At 40.9% G+C, this 10000-nt stretch overlaps 1 protein-coding gene across 3 annotated transcripts in view; it reads left to right on the forward strand.

Annotated features, from left to right (window-relative positions):
* Positions 1 to 10000, forward strand: part of LOC143296990 (uncharacterized) — a 15313-nt gene that overhangs the window by 3872 nt on the left and 1441 nt on the right. For all 3 annotated transcript variants that reach the window (XM_076609096.1, XM_076609095.1, XM_076609094.1), the window contains exons 4-9: positions 536 to 605; positions 2198 to 2266; positions 2916 to 3071; positions 4225 to 4490; positions 5463 to 5532; positions 9266 to 10000. The exon at positions 9266 to 10000 is cut by the window's right edge and continues 1441 nt beyond it. In XM_076609096.1, the coding sequence (XP_076465211.1) occupies positions 554 to 605; positions 2198 to 2266; positions 2916 to 3071; positions 4225 to 4490; positions 5463 to 5532; positions 9266 to 10000 (1348 nt within the window). In that variant the 5' untranslated portion in view covers positions 536 to 553. The remainder of the gene's footprint in view (positions 1 to 535; positions 606 to 2197; positions 2267 to 2915; positions 3072 to 4224; positions 4491 to 5462; positions 5533 to 9265) is intronic.

The raw sequence follows: 10000 nt of genomic DNA on the forward strand, positions 1-10000 counted from the left end.
TTATTTTATTTCATTTTATTTTTTAAAGCAGATCGTAGTACGCAGCAGATTAGAGTATTTGAAGTTTTCCTCATTTAACTCCTCCAAATCAACTCAAGTAAAGCAGTACTTGTTGGGTTTTTTTTGTTTTGTTTTTTTGGAGGGAGGTGTTTTTTTTTTTGTTTTTTTTTGTTGTTGTTTGTTTTTGTTGTTGTTTTTTGTTGTTGTTGTTGCTTTTGCGGATGAGTTGTAAGGTAGCATCTAATGATTGTCTTACGTTTTTCATCGGGATTCTGCTGAAGTCCTTATTAGTTTTCATAGATAAGAACTTCCAGCTGTGGCTGTTTACAGTGACCATTACTTTTTTCACTGTCGTCCATAACTTACTCGCTAAACCGCGTTCACTTCTTATTGAGGAAAAAAAAAAGTGTACGTCTTCATCACAACTAAACTATATCCATACACGGTACAGAGCCTACATGTGTTTTTGATAATAATATATATATATATATATATATATATATATATATATATATATATATCTTTTTTTATATAGGTGATATTTCGAGGGATCATGCCAGACTATCCAAGAACAAAGGTTGTAGCCTTGAATGACATCGTGATAGGTGAGTTTGCGGATACCTGTATCTCTGTCTGTGCCTTTGACAGTCTTCTGTCTGTAGATCTGTCTCTGTCCGTCTGCATATTGATCCCTGTCCCTGTGTCTCTGACTTGATCTGTCTGTCTCTCTGTCTCTCTGTCTGAATCTGTCTGTCTGTCTGTCTGTCTGTCTTACCTTTGAGTTTGCGAGTACAATGGTCATTCTACAGGAAATGTCCAGTAGCATTAATTTTTTTCATGCCCCATGATTTGACACACTTTTGGTTTATTATATTTCTGTGATCATGAATGATGACAGGGTTGATGAAGACGCTGATAGGGGTCCATTTTGGTTTGGGACCGCTTGACAAGTCTGTTCTCTCATAACATATCCGGGCGTGAACCAGGCTCAGAGATATACACACAGTGTAGGTCAGTTGACAAACACACACAAAGACACATCAGTGAAGTAGATGACCCTCGAATATGTGATCCCAGCCATCCACGTTGAGTCCATAGCAACACAGGAAACGAACGATGAGCGCCCAAATGCAGCTGTCAGTCGGCTCTACCCAGGTAGGCAGCCTGTTGCGAAAATGACCCCGTGTTTGTAAAGCGCTTAGAGCTTGGTCTCAGACCGAGGATAGGCACTATATAAGTATCCATATCAATCAATCAATCAATAGCACACTCAGCTCTGGATAGGAGCCAGCCACAGGGTGGAAAATAGAAAGAAAGAAAGAAAGAAAGAAAGACCTTTGATGGGGATCGAACCCACGTCCTCCTAGTCCTCAATCCGTGACGCTAATCGCTTCGCCACCTTGTTTGCCTAAAGAAAATGTGACTGTTTCTTAGACTTTGTTATCGTTTCAAACATACTGTCAGTGGTTCACTTAGCCTGTTGTTGGAGTAGAAATCCAGACCCACAATCTGGGTGTGGGGGTGGGGGAAACTTGACAGAAGTGGAATACCATAATAATAAACAAGATGTGGACGCCTTTGATCAGCAATGTGAAAGGGTCTAACGTATCCATGTATTTAGGTTCCACACCCTTTGCATTTTTCTTTCGGTCTTTGACTTCTTTGTGTGTGTGTGTGTGTGTGTGTGTGTGTGTGTGTGTGTGTGTGTGTGTGTGTGTGTGTTGTTTGCTTTATTTCAATATTTCTTTATTTCTTAGGCTTACTCATTTCCTTCTTTCTTTCTTTTCTCTGTTTTCTCTGCCCCCCCTCCTCCCCCCTCCTCCACGCCGCCTCCGTCATATTTTTCCATTAATCTCCGTTGTTCTTTTTTCTTCATTTTAGGTGATTACAATAGTCGATGATAATGCTAGATCTTCTTATGATATGATAATGTTAGATCTTCTTATGATATGATAATATTAGATCTTCTTATGATATTTATCTTCAGCTTGTAACAAAAGTATCAACGACAACAACAACCATGGTGACAATGACAATGATGATGACGAATACGACAGCAACAACAACTGTAATAATACAAATAATTATGAAGGATAAGAAGAAGATGATGATTATGATGACGATGAAGATGCTGATGAAGATGATGATGATGATGATTATGATGACACCCACTGATTCGACTCTTTTCCTTCACCAGAGTTGCCACCACCGCTAACAACAACACCAATGCAAATGGAACCAACCTCCAGGAAAATGACAACAGCAGGTAAAATTTCCGATGATGATAGCTAACACAGCAGTTGCAACAACACAAAATCCAATGAAAGGCACGGGTCAATAAAGGTACAAAGGAATTGGTACAGGTAGCTAAAGGTACAGTGGAGCAGGTCAGAGGAGTGATGGTACAAAAGAACAGGTACAGGTGAACAAAGGTATGGAGGAAAAAGACAAGGAGATGCAGAGGAAGAGATTCAGGTAAATAAAAAGAAAAGTCATGCGAACTGGTACACACTATCAAAACTGCAGAGGAACAGGTACAGGTAATCTGAAAATGCTAAGGAACAAGTACAGGTTAACTAACGTACACATGAACAGATACAGGTGAGTGAAAGTACAGCTGAAGAGGGACAGTTGAGTGGAAGTACAGAAAAGGAGGCACAGGTAATTGAAGCTACAGAGGAACAGGTACAGACAGATAAATGTACAGGTGAACAGGTACAAGCAAAAAAAAAAAAAAAAAAAGTGCAGATGAACAGATCCAGGTAACTGAAGGCATGAACAAACGTGTGCAGGTAAACTAGGGTACGTAGAAATTAAGCCATTACCTTTAAGGGGAAAGCGAAAACTCAGAGATGAGTCACTCACCGTCGAGTATATATATATTTCACAATATTTTCTTTTCTTTTCTCCTGCAGCACCAGTGTCCAAAGTAACAAGCTCCAGGTGTGACCGAACACTGAGCTGTGACTTGGATAACTCCCATAGTATGTGTGGCTTCAATGGTTACCATGGCCTTGAACGTAACCAATGGTTGAAAGACAACAACCATTATGAAATGCCTCCAGGCAACGGTAAGTGGGACACATTTGAGGTCACTCATGAACAGTACTGAAGCGAAATGAATTAAGTTTTCAGAACCAAACCATGCTGATCGTTGTCCATGGCATACCTGTTGTGTATATCAGTGGTGTAGATCTACATGGCATTGGATTCTGACAGAATGGGAACCAGATGTGTCGAGTGATGAAATGGCATTGAAATTGGTACTGTGGGAGGGGTGGGGGGATAACGGTGTGTTCGAGAGTCGGGGAAGATTGGAGATTACAGTGTAGGCCATGATGTCCATTCATCATAAAAGTGATGGTACAATGCTACCAGATGTTTAGCGTTTGTAGAGTAAATTCTGTGAAGAACGGTATTTTATATGGAAACTGAGACAAGTTCTTACTTTGTTTTGTCTTTATTTTTCTTTTTTGTTTATTTGACGTGTATAAATGCATTAACGTGAATCAATATATGCACACACACACACACACACACACACACACACACACACACACACACACAAATATATATATATATATATATATATATATATATATATATATATATATATATATACAGAGAGAGAGAGACGGCAACTACATGGAGTAAAATAAACGGATCTGCAGTAAGGATCCTGGTTACAGCCCAACAGAGAACGTTTATCTAGTTTTGAAAACTAATAAAATAAAGAACTCAATGCTTCATATCAATTGTGCCACAGTTGTGCAATGCGGGCTTATCTCCACATGTAAACAAGAGCCACTTTTTTATTTATTTATTTTTTTTAATCAGACCACTGTTTGGTGTTGGTGACCTTGAAGACACATGAATAAATACACGGTGCAGAAACAAAACAATTTTTTTCAAATAATGGTTATAGTTGAACTTAAAACGTTAACGCCATTAAAACCATTAAAGCTCACTTTTAATGGGATGAGGTGTGTTAAAACCATCCGAGGGGATGCGAACCCCCCCCCCCCCCCCCCCCCCCCATATTTACTTTCCCACCTCTCCCTACCAAACCCTCCACAAGACTGTCTGTTAAAGTATAGTCAACAATTAGTAAACAACTGTAGGTATTACAGCATTCTTTGGTGATTTTTTGTCTGTGCAGATTACTGTTTGTAATAAATGACTGTAGGCATTGCAGCATTCTTTGACGACTTTCTGTCTGTGCAGAATACTATATGTACACCAGTAAAGGTTCCAAAGACAACAGTAACACTGTTGATCTGACGTCACCTCCGCTGTGTGACGCTGCCAGTGTCACAGTGACCTTCAGCTATGTTGTGACGAGGGCAATGGGTCAGCTGAACGTCACCACTCAGTGCCAAGGTCAAGGTCGTGATATAGACCAGCGTTCCTTGCAGTACGACTACGGTTCCCGGAAAACATGGCGTCAGAGTGACTTAACTCTTCGGGCGTGTTCAAACTCAGACACAGTGGTGAGACTGATGATCTGAGAGATGTGACACTGTTCTTTTAGAGCGTACGATTGTCACGTGTTTGTTGAGTGTAGACTGACCTTCCTGCGTTCACTGTTCGTCTTATTTGACTGCTTTGTTCTTCACTTATTTTCACAATGTTATATAGTTATTAGCTTGGCTGAATACAATGCACACTCAGAATATTTCTACTGGGGCGGTTTATCAGGACTCGTGTACTTTATTATCAATTGTGATCAATGCCAAAGAAAAAAATGATGTGTAAAACAAATTTCAGACTTGCTATTCACTTCTGATATACCAAGAGAAACTGCTTCGAAAATCATTCCAGAATTTGTATCCCTAAGACATTTCATGCTCCTGCTCAGTATTCCTGCCACATGTGTTTTTAAACACGTTTTTAGAGGGTCAAGGTAAGTGCTAGATAAATGGACACAACAATGACTTTGATTGCGATGATGATTATTTCTTCTTCCTGTTGTTTTATCACAAATATAATAGCAGGTCGGCACATATCTTGACTTTTGAGATTAGGGAAAATATGTACTCTTTAACTCTGGGATCGAACCCAGGTCCATCAGAAAGTTGGACTTTGTAATCACTCGGCTGTTGCATCTGTCATGAAAGTACATGAGCGTTTAATGTTGCTTTTTATTATTTTATTATCCTCCTGTTCATTATTCGTGTCACGTATTGTTAAATAGTTGAAGGGAAGCACTAGATAAATGTACACTTACATGACTTATGATTGATGAGTTTCTTTACTGTTATTTTCAGTGTTGTTGTTGTTTTATTCTTAAAGCAATATCAGGTTGACACATTCGTTTACTTCGGAGACTGGGAAAATGTTACACCCTTAATTCGCTAGGCGCCGATACTGGAATCGAACCCAGGACCTTCAGAAAGTCTGGCGCGATGATCACTCGGCTACCTGTCATGAAAGTACACGAGCGTTTAATGTTGCTTTTCCAGGTGATCTTCCGAGGGATCATCCCTAGCTTTCCACAAGAAAAGGTTGTTGCCTTGAAGGACATCGTGATACGTGAGTGCTTCCCTGTCTCTGTCTCTCTCCGTGTAACCTTTTGGCTTTGCAGAGTCCCAACATTTACAGATCATTTTAGACACACGTTGAACATGTTTACATTTGAGTTGTATATGTATAGTTAATCGTTATTGTTTTTTGGTGTTCTCTCTCTCTCTCTCTCTATATATATATATATATGTGTATATATATATATATATATATATATATATCTGTTTGTCTGTCTATCTCTTTCTCTTGATGACAAATTTTGGAAAGTCCTATCGAGTAAACTTGCAGATTTGACATACGGAGATTTCAGTTCAAAAAGAAAAGTTTCGAAATGTTGTTTGTAAACATCGACCTTTATTTACGATTTATTTAGACTAAACTTAGACCCAGTATAACTGACTGATTGAACGAGACTTATCTGAAAACATACACCCACCACTCAGACTATGATTATGAGGTGGCACCCTCTCACGGGACAGTCCTGAAGTTAATGTTCACATGTATCGCTATGACCGTATATGTGAAGCTGATATGTTATGTCCTTTATGTTAAGTTTCAGTCGAGGATGAAGTTCATTTTGCTTTGGTGCGTCCTGTTTTACACGATCCGTGTTGTTAAACAGAGCTGTATTTGTTCCGATTTGGCTTCTGATAGCATCCGATAACGAAACCATCATTCGCAGTTTGGCACTTTATTTGTTCAAAGCGTTTCAGTTACGAGAGATTCGCGTATCATAAATCTTGTCAATACCTGTTACAACCAGCTGGATTCAAGATGCCGTAGAAACTGTAGACTCTTTGTAACCTGTAACCAAGTTTCATCAGTGCAAGTGTTCTTCTTCCGAAATGGATGGGATTTTTGGCAACTTTTCAAAGATTTGAACCCTGTCGAGTCGTACCCAGCCTTGTCCACCTCGTGTAGTTTCTTGCATCAGTACAAGAGTTCCTCTTACGAAACGCATGGGAGTTCTGGCAACTTTTCAAAGATAAGAACCCTGTCGTGTGAAACCCAGTCTTGTCCACCCCGTGTAACCTCTTGTACTGTGTAAAAAGTTTAAGTGTGAATTGTTTAATACACAGGTTCATGTGCTGATGATGCAATAATTTACTTGTCTTTTGGTGTGTGACTGTGAGAGAGTTGAAGAGTGGTGGACCAATGCCAGAGTACCGGAACCAAAACAAAAAGGGTCACAGTAATAACAATAATACTAATGGTATTTATATAGCGCTGAATCTTGTGCAGAGACAAATCAAAGCGCTTTCGCACCAGTCATTCACACGCATGCATAACTCTAAAATTGGAGAAACTGAAGACAAGGAAGAGGTAGGGAAGGGAGGTTATTTTGGGAAGAGGTGGGTTTTAAGGCCAGACTTGAAAGAGCTGAGTGCGGAGACCTGTCGAAGCGAAAGAGGAAGTTCATTCCAATTGCAAGGTCCAGAGACAGAGAAAGAACGGCGGCCAGCAGTCGAGAGTTTGTTTGCGTAAACAGGGTAACAATGAACCCCAGACAACTTCCTCTTGCTGTTACAACAAGTTCAATGACTAACCATTATAAGGTGGTGTCTGATAACATAAACTTTGTATGTCTGTTGTCATGAATGTACCTTCAATTTTTTGTGTTAAAAGCATAATTTTTTGTCAGCTCACTGAGTGTGTTTTGTTAGCGTTAATAATTCATGCTCATCATATAGCGGAAAGTCGACAGAAGTTGAATACATTGTGATCAAAGTGTGGATACATTACATCTGCAACGCTGGGTACACATGGATGGGTCAATGTCCATGTGCATTTGGTTCCATAACACTTACACGTTTTATCTTTTTCTTTCTCTTTGTTCTTTATGTTTTGTTTACTTATTTAGTTATGTATCTATTCATTTCAATCTTTCTGTTTTCTTTCTTCTTTTATTCCTTCTTTCTTTCTTGGGTGTTGATATTGTGAGTTTTGGCGTTGGCATTGTGGGTTTGGATGTTGCGGGTCTGGGTGTTGGTTTATCACTCTCCTCCGTTCTTCCTTCTTTTTCCTTCTTTCCATCTTTTATGTTCGTCGTCCAGTGTGCTAATATCTCCACCGTTGAAAAATAAACATTCTTTCTTTCTTTCTTTCTTTCTGTCTGTCTTTCCTTCCTTCTTTCTTTCTGTTTTTGTTTTCTCTCCATTCTTTCGAGTCATCTTTATCACTCTCCTTCGTTCTTTTTTCTTTCTATCTTTTATGTAATTGTCAGTTAGGATGACGGTGTCAGATCTTTATAAATTATTAAAAAGGCAGCAACGATGGTAGAAATGACGACGACGACGACGACAATGTTGATGATGATGATAATGACGACAGTCAGAACAACAGTATCATCATCATCATCATCATCATCATCAACAACAACAACAATAATGATACTACTACTACTACTACTACGACTACCATCCTCTGATTTTTCTCCCCCCCCCCCACCTCCCCAACAGAGATGTCACAACCTCCAACAGTACCAGCCTCTACGAAAATAACAACAACAGTAAAAGTCCCAGTGATGACATCTACTACAGCAGTCACACCCACATAAAACCAGTGGCAGGCACAGGTAATGGAACACCATAGGCCTTCATAAAGGTGCAGAGGAAGCTGTACGGGCGCAATAGCTGAATGGTTAAGGCGTTGGACTTTCATTATGAGGGTCCCGGGTTCGAATCTCGTTGGCGCCTGGTGGGTAAAGGGTTGAGATTTTTCCGATCTCCCAGGTCACCATATATGCAGACCTGCCAGTGCCTGAACCACCTGCGTGTGTATACGCACGCAGAAGATCAAATACGCACGTTAAAGATCCTGTACTCCATGTTAGCGTTCGGTGGGCCGGTTATGGAAACAAGAACACCCCCGAAAACGGAGTATGGCTGCCTACATTGCGGGGTAAATAAACAAAACGGTCATACACGTAAAATGTTAAAAGTTACATGTTTGTTTGAGTCTGTATGTGTGTGTGCCTGTAATATGATAGAATGACACAGGAAACGAGTGATGAGCGCCCAATGGCAGCCAGGTAGGCAGCCTGTTGTGAAAATGACCCCGTGTTTGTAAAGCGCCTAGAGCTTGGTCTCCGACCGAGGATAGACGCTATATAAGTATCCGTATCAATCAATCAATGTAAATACGATACAAGCGGAACAGGTGAGGCGAGTGAAGATACAGGTGAACAAAGGTGTATTGGAAAGTACAGGGGGTGCAGAGGAAGAGATGTAGTTTGAATCAAGAGTCACATGAACCGGTACGGATGAAAAACACACACAAAAAAACACAGAGGGAACAGGTACTGTACCTGTAAACTGAAGTGCAAAGGCACATAATCATGTAAACAAATATGCAGAGGAACATGTATAGTGAAATAAACAGAGGAACCTGTATAGTCAAATAAACAGAGGAACATGTACAGTAAAATAAACAGAGGAAGAGAGGTCCCGGTGAAGGATATTCAACAGGCATTTCACACCTCCCTTTTCTCAGGACAAAAGAAAGAACTATGCCTCTCTTACACAGTTCCTTGTCCGTGTGATCTTCTATTCAAGGTCTGCGTGTTTTCGTTTTTTGTACTGTTCCATGATTGATTATACGATGTGTGTTTATATATATTCTTTCGTTCTTTCTTTCTCCTTTGATGATGATGGTAGTGGTAGTGATGGTGGTGGTGGTGATGGTAGTAATAGTTACGACGGAAGTGACCACAATGATGATGATTATTTCCATTTTCTCTCAGAGTTGTCGCCATCTACAACAAGGACAACAAAACTGCCAGCAGCATCATCAACATCAGAACAACCACCACTACCCACAACAACCAAGACGACAATGAAATCAACATCTGTGGCAGCAACTACACCACAGCCATCAACAGCGACTTCAGCCACAACAGAAGAAAGGACAACATCAAAAGAAACGGCAACACCCACACCCACAACAACCACACCCACACCCACAACACCCACAACAACCACACCCACACCAACCACAACCACACCCACAACACCCACACCCACACCCACACCCACAACACCCACACCCACAAGAACCACACCCACAACACCCACACCCACACCCACACCTAGAACAACCACACCCACAACACCCACACCCACACCCACAACAACCACACTCACAACACCCACACCCACAACAACCACACTCACAACACCCACACCCACAAAAACCACACCCACAACACCAAACCCCACGGTGCCAACACCCAAGCCCGCAACATCCAAACCCACTAAGTCAACGCCAGAACTCACAAAACCAACACCCAAACCCATAATGCCAACACCCAAACTCCCAACACCCAAACCCACAACACCCAAGCCCCCAACACCTAAACCCACAACAGCAACACCCAGATCCACAACACACAAACTCACAACAACAACCAAACTCACAACGCCAGAACCAACGTCCTCGCCAAACACCGCGACGACGTCACAGACAGGAGGACAGGCTT

The sequence above is a fragment of the Babylonia areolata genome, chromosome 22, assembly GCF_041734735.1.
Source record: "Babylonia areolata isolate BAREFJ2019XMU chromosome 22, ASM4173473v1, whole genome shotgun sequence".
Classification (NCBI taxonomy): domain Eukaryota; kingdom Metazoa; phylum Mollusca; class Gastropoda; order Neogastropoda; family Buccinidae; genus Babylonia; species Babylonia areolata.